Source organism: Anabrus simplex, chromosome 1, assembly GCF_040414725.1.
Source record: "Anabrus simplex isolate iqAnaSimp1 chromosome 1, ASM4041472v1, whole genome shotgun sequence".
Taxonomy (NCBI): Eukaryota; Metazoa; Arthropoda; class Insecta; order Orthoptera; family Tettigoniidae; genus Anabrus; species Anabrus simplex.
In genome coordinates, this window is record NC_090265.1 from 1,153,517,831 (window position 1) to 1,153,537,287 (window position 19,457).

The 19,457-nt window shown below is 40.8% G+C and overlaps 1 protein-coding gene across 5 annotated transcripts in view; it reads left to right on the forward strand.

Moving 5' to 3' along the window:
- Positions 1 to 19,457, forward strand: part of LOC136858123 (protein arginine methyltransferase NDUFAF7 homolog, mitochondrial) — a 213,448-nt gene that overhangs the window by 101,748 nt on the left and 92,243 nt on the right. Inside the window, exon 7 of one of the 5 annotated variants that reach the window (XM_067137438.2) lies at positions 10,826 to 11,336. The exons of 1 other annotated variant lie outside the window; for it this stretch is intronic. In XM_067137438.2, the coding sequence (XP_066993539.2) occupies positions 10,826 to 10,993 (168 nt within the window). In that variant the 3' untranslated portion in view covers positions 10,994 to 11,336. Of the gene's footprint in view, positions 1 to 6,034; positions 6,687 to 10,825; positions 11,338 to 19,457 lie in introns of those variants that run through there. 3 more of the 5 variants (XM_067137435.2, XM_067137437.2, XM_067137439.2) reach the window with 3 other exon arrangements.

The window sequence follows — 19,457 nt, forward strand, 5'->3', positions numbered from 1 at the left end:
GTAAACATATATCACAGACTTGAAATTATGAACAATGTTAATGTTAATGCTGTCGGATATTATAATGCTATCAATAATTATTGCTTCTTAGAGCTAACCCCACATAGGGAGAAGGCTACTTGGAGCCACCGGCAGTGCCAATACACTATGAGAAACTTTGTCTTATTTTAAAAAATTGATGCCTGGCTGGCCAACAGATGATATAGATGTTGATTCCCATAAGGAACTTGAAATATTTGTCCTGAATGAGTAAATTTATAATACCAATATAGTTGGTCTGTTTTTGGGCATAATAAATTTTCCAGCTAACTCATTCCTGGTTGCCATTGTTTCTCCCTAGTGTGCTAAATTGGGCTCATCAGTTGGTAAATAGCACACCTACCAAGATGCATGGCTAGTGCATACTGTGGAGGCTACAACATAGGTTACTTGGAGCCACCGGTATTATATTGGTTTATAAATTTGAAAAAAATTAACATATTTAATTTCTGGAAAATGAATCCTAAATATTTATGAAAATTATTTTTAAATACACAAAACTGATATTCCTTCATCTTGTAAAAAATCAGGTTATCTTAAATCCTTAACCACTCAGGCAGGTTCGACGTACATATTACGTCTGCGGGACTTTACTCATTCACCTAGTTCGACGAACCACACGGCTGGTGCAGGCGGAAGTTAGAATACCTATTACTCATGTAACACTGGTGCTTTATGGGATTTGTTTTCACCTTATGAATCGAGAAGTTATGTACTTTCATGCCATCTCGTTTCATAATTAGAACTGATACGAAATTGATCAATATCAGTTGATCCTATCTCTTAAAGCCGGCAGAAAAGATCTAATTATGAGATTTACACCCTCTCTCAACAACACACTATAATGGGTGTGAATAGAATCCAACAGACTGCGCTGGGCTGATATTCCTTCATCTTGTAAAAAATCAGGTTATCTTAAATCCTTAACCACTCAGGCAGGTTCGACGTACATATTACTGTGGGAAGTGATGTATCGTGAAGTGATATTTTCAGTCATGATATGGGCAGCGACTATGCACAGCAAGAGGTTACTGGAGAATATTGGATGAATGGCAAAATTGAAAAACAAGGTAGAATAATCTCACCTACGTAAATGCATATTCATAAGATTACGTAACCGCCTCGGCGTACCCATGCCTACAGTGTCGCCAAATGCTCATAGCGAGTCGATAAGGGATAGGTAATGTGATGCACTCTATTTAGTTTCAAGGTATTTGCTTTAAAAGGTATCACATCCTTTCCTGCCATCTCGAGAATATTTTGTGAACTATAACTTGACACTTCGTGCCAATTATGAAGGGGAAGCACCGAAAGCAAATAGTGCACATATATTTTTTTGCTTCGCAGGGTAGCGGCTACTCAGTCGCAGAGGAATGCCTGGGCCGTCTTATTCTCTTTTGGGCGTGGAGATTATTGGTTTGATAGATGACAGTAGTGGAAGTGATGTATCATGAAGTTATATTTTCAGTCATGATATGGGCAGCGACTATGCACAGCAAGAGGTTACTGGAGAAGTGGCAGACAGCGTAGATGAAGAAGAAATAGCTTCAGCCGTAATAACTTCGTCCTCTGTTCAGTGATTGTGGCGAGAGGTAGATGTCTTCTCGAGCACACAAAAGATTCAGGGGTGTGCCAGGGACAAGAAAGCATTTCACGTCTGTTTTAGGTGCTTTTTTTTGCTATTTTTCGACGACAAAGTGATTGACCTTCTTGTTCGCGAAACAAATAGGTACGCGGCGGAGTGTGCACTTGGCTAGCCGTTGAAACCGAGGTCGGGTGCCCGGAAGTGGAAACCAGTGATGGGAGGAAATTTGTGTTTTTCGAGCTTGTAATGTTCATGTGGTCAGAAACCCACCCTGAAGAGCTATTTCACCAGGGTTGGATTTTTAGAAAACCCTATATTTCCTCAAACAATGGCAAGGGACTGCTTTGAACTCATCTTGCGATATTTACATGTTGTTGATAATTCTACACGGGATACATACATGGGACCTAAAAAGAATTTCAAAATTCAGGCTATCTTGGAAATTATAACCAGAAATTTTCATGTAAATATGTTGCTTTCTTTGTAAATATACCAGAACAAATTTCAAAATTGGAACTTACCCAAATTATATATTTTTGTAAATATTGCATGTGATTATGGACAACCCTGAACAGCAGCTGTCACATATATTCCTCAAAAACATTGGACTTGATCTCAGTAAGTAGTCCTAAAATTTTCATTATGTTATATTTCATAGATTTAACATTATAAATTCTTGAACTTGATGGTGTCCAAACCTCTGCTGAACTTCAGTTTAAATACCACCTTAGAAGTGAGCAACTCTAGATTAAATTGCTGACTTGAGGGTTTAATATATTATCGGAGTACTATACCCCATTTTCCAATTGATTTTCTTGAAATTCAATTAATTCTGTCTTACAGCTTCAAAGTTACATAAAGTGATCAGTTTTTAAATTAGAGACTTCTGGTTTTCACAAAAATTATAGCAAATTTATCTCCTATCAAAACATAAAATAAACCAAAAATGCTATTTGCTGACTTAAGGTATGGTTTCTTGGAGAGCGTCCCACATATAAAATACAGATAAATTATCAACCCGCATGTCTTCTCATGTCAAAATCTGGGAGGTTTTACTTAAGATGAGCTAAGCTTCAACGCCACGAGGCATCATCATATTAGAGGATATACAATTCAATAACCATGATGAAATAATCATCACTGTAATTGACACACTATAATTAATAAAGTTGCAGAGTGGTACTTATACACTAATTTTAAAAAGGGTGGATTTGATATTATCAGGATTACTGATTATGTTAAACCCTAGTCTCCTCCTCCATGTAGTCATTTAAGAAGAAAATACCCACCACAAATACTCAAAATACCGTACATGTACTGAAACAATAAACCCATTAAAAGCATGAAACCGAGTGAGTTGGCTGTGCGGTTAGGGTCACATAACTGTGAGCTTGCATTCAGGAGATAGTGGGTTCAAATCCCACCGTTGGCAGCCCCGAAGATGGTTTTCCGTCATTTCCCATTTTCACACCAGGCAAATGCTAGGGCTATAACTTAATTAATGCCACAGCCTCTTCCTTCCCAACCCTAAATCTTTGTTGTCCTTATGTCACCAAAAAACTTTAATTTGTTAGTGTGACATTAAACTACTAGCAGAAAAAAGCATAAAGCATAAAGCTTAAAGAAATATATTATGAAGAAAATACTGCAGTTGAGAAATAGAGAACAAAAATACGGCATTAACTACTCTTGCCACAAAACTAATTAAATTACTCTACATCTAAGAAGACTCAGATATAAAATCTTCTCAGAATATCTAAATGTCAATTAAACTTGAATTTTTCTTACCATATTGGACTGTTGGATGTTTTCCTCGGACTGATGACTACACTGGTGGGTTGCTTCTCATCCTAATGCTGCCAGCTTCATTTCCTTTTGCTTAAGCCATCATTATGAGGATAGTATAGTCTGTTCCTGATGATATCCATCGTTGATTCCGAAGATCTAGTGTTGAAATTAAAGAAAATTGTAACCAAGTGTCCAAGTGTGGTCCTTCTCCCTCATTGAAAGAACACATTCTAGAAGATATCTGAAACTTGTACAGAAAAATGACAACAAAGTGTCATTGCTGCACAGTATCTGTAGTATGTTACCATATGTACTTTGTTTGACATAGTAAATTAATAGTATTTGAGCATGTAATAAGATTGCAAAAATGTTAGCATCTGACAACGAGCCTCGAGTTGTTGTGATCTTTTATGTTGTCACGCAGGTCATGTGGAGGTTTATAGCTCAGTTGACATGTTAAACTCGTCTTCATGACAACAGTGATACATTTTGTGCACGCCACTGCTGGTTAAATGTTGAATTATCCTGTATAAAATATTACTGAAATTTTTACTGTTAAATTTGTTTATGATCTTCCTTTATTTAGCATAAGACACTCTCGCATGCACATATTTTCCCAGAGTAAATACATGACGTTGGTTCTTTAACCCTAGAATCATAAAGTCCCTCCAGTGTAACAGGAATCTTAAACTTTCGTCTGTCAGACTACCAAAAAGAAAAGCACTTTAATAAGCATAAAACCAACATTTTACACAAAATACATAATATTATACTTAAAACTACCACACACAGTGATGACAATACACTCTGGTCAGTTTTTCCTCAATAGGCACATTCAATGCACTGTTTTGCCTGGTGATCAAGACAAATGTGCCTTCGGCATGTCTTACAAAGGAATCGGGTTATTCTTCTTTTCTTTGATGGACAAAACGCACAAATGTTTCTTCCTTCAGCAGTACCTGATTGAGGCTCTTCAGCGATGGTCCTCTTCAGGCTGCGCCTCAAACTTGGTGTCTGAAGTCTCTCTTGCAGCTTTGGAGCCATTAGCATTTCGGATATATCCTTTGCAAACTCTGGCCTTGAAAGTGGCTTTTGGCCTTTTTGAACCATTTTATACACATAAATAATATATCCATTGACAAGTGATGTATTAACCATACTATAAAAGATACACATTGGCCATCTTCTCGTTTTTCTTGAAGAGGACATCAATGTTGACATTTCATCGAAAGTGTCCACGGCACCTTCAGTCCCATTGTAGTCTTCCGCCATACTTTTTTCCGACTGGCTGCTATTGTTCCTACTTCATGGCATGTAGAAAGGAGGATTACATTCTTGTCTGGTTTTCCTTTATAGGATACAATTGTTTTTATACCATCATAACAAAACATGGAGGACCCGAGCTTTCTTCCTTTGACTGTTTTCATCTCTGGTGGTATCTGTGGCTTGTCTTTTCTCATTGTTCCAATGATTGTCAGGTTATGGTCGCAATGCAGAGAATCAGCCAGACGAATTGAGGTGAACCAATTGTCGGTTGTAATATTTCTGTTTGATCCATGTATTAGCCGGGTAATTTCATTCACGAAATACATTACCACTAATGTCTCCTGAAGAGAGTGGTTCTCTGTCTAATTCAGAAAAACTGCCGCTATCAATTCATCATCGTGCGCTAATTTTCCATTTCAGTATCCTATTAAGCTTACGTATTACGTACAAGAAACGTTACTGTAATAAACCAAATATTCACACTATTTACAGCTATGTACAAACCATAAATACTTTCACAAATCATAAACTTTCGTCTCTCAGACGACGGTCATATCGCATCGAACAAACAACTGGACCTTTATGCTTGAAACCAAGGTCAGCACTGATTGTTGATAGCCGGGGAAGAATAGATGGAGGGGGAAGGCACAGTTCATTAGCGTCTGGAAATTCCCGCAGAAACTAAAGGGGTGCGTAGTCTGGGAGACGAAAGTTTATGATTCTAGGGTTACTCAAGTCACAGTCTAATTGAGTCGCCTGAAAGCAAAACGGATAAAGTCCACTTTTTACAAAAAATGAGATAGTGGTAGAAATGTATCGGTGAAAGATGTGTCTACTGAAGCATGAAATAATATACTAGCGAAAGCCATAAAGTCCTTAAGTATTTCCCCTTCAAAAACTCAGCTTGGTTGCAAAATGGATAAAGTCCACTGCGTTTTAACATGGCTACCATTATGCTAAAGCTGCATGCTTTCTACTAGTGCTTTATTCATAGTTTTATATCAGAGATTGCTTGCTTTCTATTTTTGAAAAGGGCCAATGACCACGATGTTAGGCTCCTTTAAACAACAAACAAACAACATTTTTGAAAATGGAAGTATCACCTTCTGTAGTGTCTCCGTCAAAGACGAGAAAGAAAAGAGTCAATCTCAGTGCAGCTAAGAGAGCTGTTTCAAAAGAATTAAGGTAAGTAGCTAGCTTGCTTTCGTACAAGAGAACACACTAATGTTGACAATAAAAATACATAATTTCTGAAAATGTAAATGCTGTGAATGTGCTCACTTGGTACATTCATAGTTGATTCCCTAATTCTGTCAAGTATTGAACTTGAACTATTATTTTTTTTATTGTTTTCAGGTACTCTATGAAAGGGGACTTAGCTGTTCCAGAATGTACACATAAGAAGCAGCCAATTCTCAAATGTGAGACGTTAATTGATCAAGTTATCGCCAGATTTCGAGACGCTTTCTATACTACAAAGAAGAAGTGTGATGAAGACAGTTTCATCATGAAACATTGTGTGCTGGTTCTTTTCACTGGCCGTAAGAAGATAACATGTGGCAATCGCCAACAAAAACAGTCCACAGGAAAGTACTTTGTGAGGAATTTTGATACAAGGGAGGACCTACAAGTTTGTGGACGGGCTTTTCGTCGAATTCTAGGGGTGGGAAATTCCAGAATACAGAATATCTCTGCATGCACGCAACAAGAGGACATGTCGTCTGGGAGAAAAGAGGTGGCGATCACACTTCTCAGAAGTACACCAACAAGAAGAAAGCAGTTGTTGCATATGTTCACTAAAGTGCCTTGAATCCCACTACTGTCGTAGTAACACTCGTAGAAGTTACCTTAGATCTCAAAAGCTGGCTAATGCTTGCAATGCCCAAGCTGACGACAGTGTGAAAGTGAAGAACTTCTACTTTCATTTAATTTTTAATCGTAAGTTTAACCTTGGATTTGGATCACTCAGGCTTGACGTGTGCTCCACTTGTCTTGAACTTTCAGAGAGAATTAAGCGGGAAACTGATACTATTAAGTTTTCTTCACTGGAATCTAGCAAGGCAATTCACAAGAAAAGGGTGCAAGCCTTTTTTTTTGTTTTTTTTTTTTTGTTACTCAGAAAAAGTGAACCAGGTGTACTTACACTGTCTTTCGATGTCAGAAGAATTTGCCATATACCAAAATTCCTGATCAGAAAACTTACTATCGGTGTCAACTCTACCTGTTCAATTTCTCCATTGTTGGAAATTCTAAGAGCACAATGACACCAGATAACTGTTTCAGCTACGTATGGACTGAGGGGGCCTACCCGAAAGGTTCGAATGACGTGGCATCTTGCGTTTATAACTGCCAACAGAACTTGGACTTAACGAATATTAAGAAGATAAAGCTTTTCACCGACGGATGTGGGGGGCAAAATAAAAATAGAACGGTGATAGCTATGCTCCAAAGGTGGCTCCTGCAAGCACCAAGAGACGTAGAGGAGGTACAGTTAAATTTTTCAGTAAGAGGTCATTCCTTCATTTCCCCTGATCGGTTATTCGGTCTCTGTGAAAAAGAATTCAAGAAGAGAGAAGTAATCAAAGATCCACAAACCCACATTAACATCATTGAAAGACTTTCAACCATTCGTCAACCAGGGATTGACATGGATATATTTAACTGGAAACGAGGCAACAGAGCACATGAAACCTATTCAACAATGGCACTTTAAATTCGCACCTTGCAAGTGCTACTTTTTCAGACGATCAAAAACGTCTCATCTCATGGTCCTTGTGGATGGGGAGCCGTTTTACTATCATAGAACTGGAACCTACAGATCCCTGATGAAAACTAAGAAGAATGTGTCGGCTATAGACCCTTCACCTGTTCGAAAGAACACTACTTCAGTCAACAAGAATAAAGTGTCAGGTGTGAAAAGGCTCCTTAAATTGCACTTTGGCTCTGATTGGAAGTTGAGCCCATCACTGAAATTCTACGTTGACTTCTTTGACTCTTGGGAGAGTCATCAGTCAGATGTCAACGAAAATGTCGATAATGAACTTTGCAATGCAACAGAGCAAGCTCCTGAACTGTGTGTTTAAATGTCTACCCAGGGCACTCTTAAACCATAGTGTGCTTTTAATAAATAGTAGCAAAACGAGTAAAATCCATACTGCTAACATGCAAAATGAATAAAGTCCACTTCTTAGAAGCAAAATCAATAAAGTCCACTTTTAAAACAACAGTAACAGTCTAAATAATAATACTACGAGTATTATTACTTGTTCTAATAATCAGTGAAGTTTTTTGTGATTTTATGCTTATATTTCGTAAGCAACAGCTTAATGGAAGGGGGTAGTGGTTTTTTGCCATTTTCTCTAAATGTGCTGGAATGGACATTATCCGTTTTGCTTTTAGGCGACTCAGTTTATAGAAGGATCTGTAGTCATTTACGAACTCTGTTACTTGGGAAATGGCTGATAAAATACTTTAACAAATGGAACGTTACTGGGAGCAAGGTCGACTGGCCTGTTTACAAACAACTGACAAAAAAAGCTCTGCTTGACAGGTCTGCTGCAGGTGGCCAGGCTCAAGCATATGGTAAGTTACAGATGGCATACTCCGATTAGTTCAAAGAGGTTCCTTCTAACAGAAACAAACTGGCACATCATGTACATGCACTCTGCTTTTGCTAATATATCATTTAAATATCCTGCAACCTTACTCATAAATTTTACAAAGTTGAACTATTTGTTGAGGTATTTTGTCCAAAATGAATGCCTGTATCCATCAGTCCTAATCCACAGTATAATAGGAGGTAATAGTCCATGGATATATAGAAAGGGCATCAGTGGAAAACATGTGTGTTTGTCCAACTCTTGTATGGGATCAGGTATGAAGCGAGATGAATTTTCGTAGCACGCTTTTACAACACATGCCCCTCCTGACATCAGCCTCATCAGAGGAGTTAATGAGATCACATGAATGACATGATATTTATGATAGTGGGAAGAGAGAGGATGAAACCCGGTGCCGGCACATAGCCTACTCCTGTCGAATAGCACCAAGAGGTCTGCTCAATGCATAACGTCCCCATCCAACATATGAATCACTATCAACAGCATCGTATGCCCTCACTCCATATGAGCACTATGGAGAGGTTTAGTATTGAATCAGGCTTTTGGCATGCAATCCGGTGTTTAGAAATTGTCTACTACCTCTTATTTTAATGATGATTTTTTTTTTTTTTTTTTCCACCAACAAGACTCAAACCGGTTAACCAGTGTCAGAGCATATGGATTGATGCCTTAACATTCATCGCCACCAGACGCTAATGGAAGTCAAATGTATATATGCATATATCGTTGGGCATTGTGCAGAAGTTACTAAGTCCAAAAACATAGTTTTGAGATAAATAGCTTTTAAGAAATCAGTGATATATGATTCTATATTACTGCGAGGCTATTGGCACCTTTTGGGCTAGTTCTTTTTGCAGTGCCTTCCACTATGTTACATATTAAGTAATCAGGCCCACTTAGTCGCTTTTGTCTGTACGTCAATCTTCAAAAATTGACTTCACATTAGAGGGTAGGGTACTCGTACCCCCAAAATGGTTCATTCTATTAAAATAACAACCACCTTGGCGTGTAGAACGTGTTTTCTTTATCCCAGTAGTGCATTTAATACAATTTCATAAAAAATGAACTTTAGACACTGCCTGAACGCTAACAATATATGCACACTGTTTCTATGTCATGTAAATATCCAGTAATCATGCTCATAAACTATACAAAGTTGAACTGTTGTAGGGTATTTTGTCTGAAATGAAGACCTGTATCCATCAGACATAATCAGTGATGGGAAAAGTACAGAATAAAAGTAATTGTGTTAAATTACAGTTACCTGATGGGGGGAAAAAATTTACTCAGTTTAAATTACTAATGACTTTTTCAAAAAGTAATCAGTAAAATTACAATTACATCACAGAATGCAAGTCTTTAGGGAATCACTGACATTTTTCACATGGGGATGGAATGATACCAAAGTTTGCAAGGAAAAATACATTACTCTATTTTGCGTTATTTAGCACATAGAATGTTAGTGGCTATCATCACTAGTTGAGATTAATCAGACTCAAAATTTTTTGCTCCCAAGCAAAATTTGCATGTCACTTTCATGTTTGCATTATTTTCAGGATAACTAATTCAAAATATTTGTTAAAATAGAGGAATGGACTTAATCCCTTCACCGTCACATGTTTATTCCGGCTTCATTCTTGACCACTTAACGTCTGTGGGTGGGGGCAGTACAATAACATCTGTGGTATCCCCTGCCTGTCATCAGAGGTGACTGAAAGGGAGACCAAGGACTCACAACTTGGGAACGTAGGTTGGTGACCATAGTTCCGCTAGGTGAGTGGCCTTGCTTCCACTTAACTTGTGTTAGTGTCCTCGGTCAACTATCGTTCTTTCCTGGCCCCATCGATATTAGGTTTTCGAGGCCTGGGAAGTTGTTCATTTTCACGCCATTCGTAGCCCTTTTCATTCTTTTCCAGATAAATTCACTTTTTGAAGTGTTGGGCCTCCTCCATTTTACTTCTGATTGGTGTTAGTAGAGGATGGTTGCCCAGTTGTACTTCCCCTTTAAACAATCACCAGCATCACCATTTCAACCATATAGTATACGATCATCTAAATCTCAACCAGTAACCACTACAACCTACCAGTAAATGAACAAGTGTGCGACTTATTCTGGAATTATGCCCCTGGCGCAACACCTTGCAAGTGCTGGGGCTCCAAAGTTGCTAAGATTTCGATACAAAATGTATCGATTAATGGAATGTAACAATTACTAAATTGTAACAATAACAATTTTATTTCAAGACACAAATTACGAATAAAAATTACATTTTTTAAAAGTAACAAGTTCAAGTAAAAATTACTAAAAATGTAATCATTATAAGTAATATAATAAGGGGTAGCCCTTGGTCTGTCCTCTCTGTCCATGCTTGTGGAGATATCATGGAAAGGCCTTGAATGGAAATTGGAAAAATAAAAGATAATATGTATGGTACAACTCATTGTTATTCAAGAACAAAAAAGTTACTACTGTACATCATCCCATAAGGTACTTCCCTAAGTACTGTTCTTTTTTTTTTTACCATAGGTATTACTGGAGAAGTGTGATGCTCATCAGAAAGAAGCTCTTCAAGGAGGGTACCACATGCTGATAGATAAAGATAAAATGGGGGAGCGCTTCAAGATGTTTGCCATGTTCCCAGCAATCCTCAAAGATCATCTCACAAGGTTCCCTGTTCAGGGATTCTCAGACTGAACATTGCAAGGAATATCTTAAGGATGTGTTGTTTGTTATAGATGAATAGTGTTCATAGTTCATGATGAAAGTTTGCAGTACATGACACTGTAGTAATAATTTACCAAAGACTGATTTGTTCTTAAGTTGTAAGACACATATTTGTCTCAGCTGTATAATACTACATTGGCAGCATGTTTTAAAATATTAAAAAAAAAAAAAAGAAATCAAAATAATTTAGTAATTTTCTTTTAACATGTGATAATGTAAGGTATAGTTGCCCTATTTAACACACTCTTTTCTTCCTTGTACATGTAATTATCCCTAGTTGTTTGGCACTTCAGACTTTTATGAACCAAAAAAGAAATCTCAGATAATAAAGTTCATATGGTATTCACTAAGATATCACACATTTTGATACTTTTCAGAATGCAGTAAAACCTTGTTTTAATGATCCCACCATTTACATTTTCCTGTGTCAGGCTGAGTGGCTCAGATGGTTGTGACAATGGCCTTCTGACCCCAACTTGGCAGGTTCGATCCTGTCTTAGTCCGGTGGTATTTCAAGGTGCTCAGATGCGTCGGCCTCTTACTGGCAGATTTACTGGCACGTAAAAGGACGTCTGCGTGACAAAAATTCTGGCACCTCGGCATCTTCAAAAACCGTCTAGTCAATCACATTTCGGGCAGTCGCCCAGGTGCCAGATTCCCTATCTGTTGTTTACCTAGCCTGCAAATAAATTGGAAGTTTATTTAACATCTCCCTTGGTAAGTTATCCCAATCTTTAACTCCCTTTCCTATAAACGAATATTTGCCCCAATTTGTTCTCTTGAATTCCAGCTTTATCTTCATATTGTGATCTTTCCTACTTTTAAAGACACCACTCAAACTTATTCTTCTATTTATGCCATTCCACGCCATCTCTCCACTGACAGCTCGGAACATACCACTTATAATACCAACATAAATGGTCCGTTATTGGACAGGTTCCCTATGGGAGTCAACATCTATGTACCACTTAGTCGAGCAGCTCGTCTCCTTTCTCCAATGTCTTCCCAGCCCAAACTTTGCAACATTTTTTAACGCTACCCTTTTGTCGGAAATCACCCAGAACAAATCGAGCTGCTTTTCTTTGGATTTTTTCCCGTTCTTGAATCAAGTAATCCTGATGAGGGTCCCATACACTGGAACCATACTCTAGTTGGGGTCTTACTAGAGACTTATATTGATGCAATTGTGATACACTGATATAACTTGAAAACAATATTCTCTCACTCATGGGTAAATAATGTAAGTATCAAGCTTGAATAATTATTATTATTATTATTATTATTATTATTATTATTATTATTATTATTATTATTATTATTATTATTATTATTATTATTATTATTATTATTATTATTATTATTATTATTTATATGAGTTTAGTTAATGTAAGAACCTGTATATAATCTATTATTACTTGGATATATGATTTGTAATCCACTATAGAATTGTGAAACGCACTGTAACATCCAGAATGGCACTCGGTGACCAGAACTCTGTAGAATATTCTGTACATTATATCTGGGCCTTAAGCACTCTAGAATATACGAGAATATGTATCTTTCTAGAAGCCTGGTCAGGCACATATATAAGGTGGTGGTCTTGATGGTAGAGATGAATTATTGCTTACTTGGAGTTATGGCTTAACAGGAATTGTACTTGTGACCTCGTGTTGTGTTCAACCGACATGTTGTCAGCAGTCAACTGTTTCAACTTTGTTTTAAGGTTGCAATCTCCATGTGGCATGTTCATAGTGGTAGGCATTTGTTAAAGATGGCAGTTTGTTGATATGTGTATTTTGTTTGTGTCAACAGTTGATTAGATTATGTGTATGTTTATGTGAAGTTAAGGTGAAATAAATAAGTGTACCAACTGACAGCATTTTGTGTGCATCTTTGTGGATATATCATTGGCGATCATGGGACAGGACGTGAGATCTTACGAGTGAATACGAGTGTAGCACAAAATAGATCAAAATGCAAGTGATACTAGAAAATACACTGACTGACAGAGCAAATGCAACACCAAGAAGGAGTGGTTCGAAAGGGATGAAAGTTGGGGGAAAAACAGAGACGGCACGGACGAATAATTGATGTTTATTTCAAACCGATATGCAGGTTACACAATGCGCACGGCATCGACTCAGTAGGATGTAGGACCACCGCGAGCGGCGATGCACGCAGAAACACGTCGAGGTACAGAGTCAATAAGAGTGCGGATGGTGTCCTGAGGGATGGTTCTCCATTCTCTGTCAACCATTTGCCACAGTTGGTCGTCCGTACGAGGCTGGGGCAGAGTTTGCAAACGGCGTCCAATGAGATCCCACACGTGTTCGATTGGTGAGAGATCCGGAGAGTACGCTGGCCACGGAAGCATCTGTACACCTCGTAGAGCCTGTTGGGAGATGCGAGCAGTGTGTGGGCGGGCATTATCCTGCTGAAACAGAGCATGGGCAGCCCCTGAAGGTACGGGAGTGCCACCGGCCGCAGCACATGCTGCACGTAGCGGTGGGCATTTAACGTGCCTTGAATACGCACTAGAGGTGACGTGGAATCATACGCAATAGCGCCCCAAACCATGATGCCGCGTTGTCTAGCGGTAGGGCGCTCCACAGTTACTGCCGGATTTGACCTTTCTCCACGCCGACGCCACACTCGTCTGCGGTGACTATCACTGACAGAACAGAAGCGTGACTCATCGGAGAACACGACGTTCCGCCATTCCCTCATCCAAGTCGCTCTAGCCCGGCACCATGCCAGGCGTGCACGTCTATGCTGTGGAGTCAATGGTAGTCTTCTGAGCGGACGCCGGGAGTGCAGGCCTCCTTCAACCAATCGACGGCAAATTGTTCTGGTCGATATTGGAACAGCCAGGGTGTCTTGCACATGCTGAAGAATGGCGGTTGACGTGGCGTGCGGGGCTGCCACCGCTTGGCGGCGGATGCGCCGATCCTCGCGTGCTGACGTCACTCGGGCTGCGCCTGGACCCCTTGCACGTGCCACATGTCCCTGCGCCAACCATCTTCGCCACAGGCGCTGCACCGTGGACACATCCCTATGGGTATCGGCTGCAATTTGACGAAGCGACCAACCTGCCCTTCTCAGCCCGATCACCATACCCCTCGTAAAGTCGTTTGTCTGCTGGAAATGCCTCCGTTGACGGCGGCCTGGCATTCTTAGCTATACACGTGTCCTGTGGCACACGACAACACATTCTACAATGACTGTCGGCTGAGAAATCACGGTACGAAGTGGGCCATTCGCCAGCACCGTGTCCCATTTATCGTTCGCTACGTGCGCAGCACAGCGGCGCATTTCACATCATGAGCATACCTCAGTGACGTCAGTCTACCCTGCAATTGGCATAAAGTTCTGACCACTCCTTCTTGGTGTTGCATTTGCTCTGTCAGTCAGTGTATGTCAGTGAAACAGCTCAAGGACACTCACCAAGAGAAACCTCCCGGCGAACAAGAAGAAGAAATCGCTGCAGACACAATTACGGGAAGATCTCGCTGAAAAAGGAGATGTTTTCTAACTTAATGACCATGATGCAGGCACTCAATTATAAAATCTCACTCGTTGTTTCACGAGTTAATTCCACCTTAACGGAACAGAATGATAAACTTGCTGATCAAATTTCAAAAGTAAATGACAAATTTTCAGACAAAATTTCAGACTTCAATTCCGCCTAACTGAAAATATTTCGGATAAAATTTTGAAAGTAAACGATTAAGTTTCTCAAGCTAACTCAGTTTTAACTGGACAGATATCACATGCAGGTTTACAAAGTTAAACAGGGCCTAGAATCGAACATTTCAACCGTAGATGACAAAATTTCATCGCAAATTACCGACGTCACCAATAGATTAACGCAGCAGATATCAGACATCAGGTCAGAACTGGGACAGGTTGAACAGATCGATAGTAGGGTATACCAGCTGGAAGGGGATATCTCGAACCTCAAGGAGGAGATGGAAATCCAGGTTTCCGAAATAAAGCAACAGGTTGAGGGAAATTTTGGGAGCCATATTTCCGCTGTAGAAGGAAGGTTAGAAAACCGGATTTCGACCATCAAGGAAGATGTGCAGAATATAAGGGAAATCAAACTTCACGCAGTAGGAAATAGATTAACTCAAATAGGACATACTGCCACACCTGTAACCCCCTCAAACCTAACTGGCAATACAGGACACCTATACCCGAAGGTGATTATAGAGAGCCTTCTGGAATTCCATGGGCGACTGGAAGAGAACCAGACTGGCTTCATCAAGGGATCGGTCAGTCTGTTTGGAAGGACTATCTACCAGAGGACATCTGCGTGCAGCTCATCACACCGTGAATAAAGGGGCAAGCCACTACTTGGTGGAATAACTTGAAGGGTTTTAATTTAAACTGGGCGGACTTCAAGAGGGAATTTCTCGCTAGGTTTAATTCCGAAGGGATGAAGAGCTTTGTGAAAAAGAAGCTACTGACTGTGGTAAAACCCACTGGCATGAGAGCTAGCGCCTTCGTCCTACAGAAGTACCATCTCTTCAAGCGTCTGCACCCGGATGGAAGCGAAAACAAGATCTTACCAGACATCACAGAGCTACTCCATGATAAGATTCAAACCCTAGTGAAAGTATCACAACCGAGATCCTTCGATGATCTACACAGAATCGTCGGCCAGCTAGAGGAGGAACACAAGAGCTAAGGTACGGAAGAGACCAGCGCAGTTAGGAAGTGCTACCAGTGTGGAAAAGCAGGACACCTGAAGAACAAGTGCCCAGCCTTGACGTCAGAAAACTAGGTTTGGCCCATTCTGGATTGAGGGGGGATGGGACCGGTAACAGGAATGCACCTCTAGACACGACAGACAAGCAATCCTGGTCAAGTAGAGGAGGGATTCATCAGATTGTGAGTAGAACAGGCCAACCCCGCCCAGCTATCATCCTAAGGATGGGCAACGAGAATTATTCAGCCATACTCGACAGCCAAGCAAGCCATTCATTTGTCAACGGGACTGTCGCCAGATTACTACCGCCTATGAAGCCTCACCATCTCGGAAGGGTAGTGGGAGCAGTGGACGGGGTAACTCATTCCATCCAAGGACAGACTAACCTTACTGCTAAAAGTATGAGCATGCCTATTGTAATGGACGTTGCAGTGATTCAGAACCTGATACCTGACATCATATTAGGTCATGACTTTCTGATGGAATACAAGGTGATCCTTGTCTATGCAGCTCATGAAGTCTTTTTGGGAAAAGACAGACATCTGAAGGTCGCCTGGCTTGATGGAAATCTCTGGACTCGCAAGGATATGGATGTTGATGTAGACCTGGGGGAGATCCAGTTAACGCATCCTCGACCGAGTGATAAAGAGGAGCTGAGATGCACCTTAAAGGACTTTGCTGAAGTCATCACCTATAAAATAGGATGGACCAGCACGCTAATGCACACCATTGAATGCAGCGCTTCCTCACCCATCAAGCAACGTCTATATCCAATTAACCCAGATAAGCGCAACTTCGTCATCCAGAAGATTCAAGAGATGGAAGGCAAGGTCTTATCGAACCCTCTACATCCTGTTGGGCTTCACCTATTGTCCTACCGAAAAAGAAGAATGGGGAGTATCAACTATGTGTGGACTTTCGCAGGTTGAACGAGAAGACCATTAGTAATACCTACACCATGCCTGACCTGAAAGACTTGCTGAAACAAGTAAGTGGGTCTAGAATTTTCAGCATGCTGGATCTCAACTCGAGATATTGGCAAGTGGATGTCAAGGAAAGTTCTAGACCACTGACCGCCTTCATGACACCGAGAGGATTGTACCAGTTTGCAGTAATGCATTTTGGATTGAAGAATGCTCCTGCCACCTTCATGCGACTGATGGATAAGGTATTATCAGGATATGTTGGAGATTTTTGCCGTATCTCAACAACATTTTAATTCACAGCAAGAACTTTCAAGAACACCTTGTACATCTGAGGAAGGTATTGGAACGACTGAAAATTCATGGACTGACTTGCGAACTGGAGAATTGCCACTTCGCCCAGTTCTGCGTAGAATATCTTGGCCATGTCCTACCATCTGAAGGCAAGAAAGGCAACCGGAGAAGAATAGAGCTATCGAAAAAGCTGAACGCCCGTGGACCAAGTGACAAGTATGTCAGTTCCTTGTTTTGTGTGGATGATATAGCAGCTTTGTGCCACACTTTGAAGAGAAGGCAATACCACTCACCGATCTACTCCATAACAACCGCCCGTTCCGATGGACCAACAAGGAAGAGGCAGCATTCCAAGAAATTAAGGCTGCAGTATGCAATGCTCCCAGTCTAGCCCATCCCGACCCTCAATGAAAAATGTGCCTGCAGACGGACGCCAGCGACTCCGGCTTAGGAGCAGTGTTGTTCCAGGAGCGGAGTAACAGCGGAAGGGACATCATCGAGTATGTCAGCAGAAAGATATCTCCCACCGAACAACACTACTGCACTGCCGAGAAGGAAGCCTTAAAGTAATAAACTTCATGGTTGGGTTCCATATTGAGTTAAGACTTACCGAGCTCGATAGCTGCAGTCGCTTAAGTGCGGCCAGTATCCAGTAATCGGGAGATAGTGGGTTCGAACCCCACTGTCGGCAACCCTGAAGATGGTTTTCCGTGGTTTCCCATTTTCACACCAGGCAAATGCCGGGGCTGTACTTTAATTAAGGCCACGGTCGCTTCCTTCCACTTTCTAGGCCTTTCCTATCCCATCGTCGCCACAAGACCTATCTGTGTCGGTGCGGCGTAAAGCAAAAAAAAAAAAAAAAAAAAAAAAAAAAGAGTTAAGACTTAACTTAAAATGAATACAAGATTTATTGCTCCACCTTCTCAATACTTAAAATCATTTAACGTTTATCAACACATTACAATATGATAGTGTCAGGTACTAGTTTCGGTCCGTTTTTTGGACCATCATCAGCCTAGCCGAAATTACAAGCAAAAGACATAAACTGAATTAATATGGATGAACAAGAGGATGGATGGTAGTGGAATGACATACTAGTAAAAACCTTATACATAAGTTACAATAAATATAACCAAAATATGTTAAAATTAACAGATGAATAAAATAATTGTGATGTCGCTTAAAATTTCTTGATGCCAAGTCTTAGGTTGACGGTTGAACTTGTATTGCACATTTAAATTCAAGTGAAGTCTTAAGTTTCTGGAAAGTTCTGAGAGCAAGTTCCACAATGGCGCAGAGGGAATTGTCCAATATGACCAATATAGACTTGACGAATTGAGAAAGCTGGACTTGTTCTATGTAGCATAAACAAATGCTGTGTTTAACGGAAGTCTCAATTCAGTCGGAACCCAAAGAACCTTGCGCTTGTTTAGAACGAGCTGCTGGAAGGAGTGCAACAGTTAAGGAAGCCTTAGCCATGGTGTGGGCCATGGGTAAATTTAGAGGCTACTTGGAGGGAAGGAAGTTCCAGATCTACACCGATAATGCCGCTGTCAAATGGTTGAACTTGGTCTCTGGCCCAAAATCTAAATTGATGCGATGGGCTCTGTTAATTGCAGAATTTTATTTCGATGTGTGTCACGTTGCAGGACCGACGAACATAGGAGCAGACAGCTTATCCAGGCATCCGGCGATGGAACCTGAAGCTAGGAGCACCATTATCGAGAGGGAGTTCCCACGAAAGCACCAGAATGAGACCAAGGAACCTGTCCTTATGACCATCTAGAAGGAACTTGACCTGGGAGTAATCAAACAATGGCAAGAACAAGACAAACCCTGTAGGACCATGATGCAGTGTGTTAGGAGACAGAACACCGATAGTCGACTCATCCCGAGGGAATTCAAGATGTGCTACAAGAACTTCCGTGTTGACGGAGGACTCTTGATGTACAGATTTCACCTCTCCGATACACCTGCAGTAGTGGTGATCTCCAGACAGCACACGACGGACATCCTCGAGAAGTTCCACGACAGCACTGAAGCCGGACATCCAGGAGGTGAAGAGACATATTAGTCTATCCGACGAAGATTCTTCTGGGGCAACATGAGGGAAAACACCCTGGACGATGTAAAAGGGTGCTACATCTGCGCCTGCACCAAGGCGAGCAACAGGAAGGTAGATTCCAATCAGCGAGGAAGACGGCCACAATGCCCTTGGAGGTCATGGCGCTGGACTGGATGGATGGGTCCTTACCCTAGAACACCACAGGGTAAAACAGGACTCCTAGTAATCACCGACCTCTTCACAAGAGGCCTTTCCGATTCCAGAAGCCACAATGGGACGCAACACCAGCCTTCTTCAAGATGAAATATTCAGCTGCTACGGTTATCCACAGTGCATTCTGTCCAACAATGGGAGTCAGTTCACATCAAGGAAATGGCAGCAAATGATGATAGAATGGGGTGTGGAGCACTGGACCACCCCTATCTACAACCCAAGGGCCAA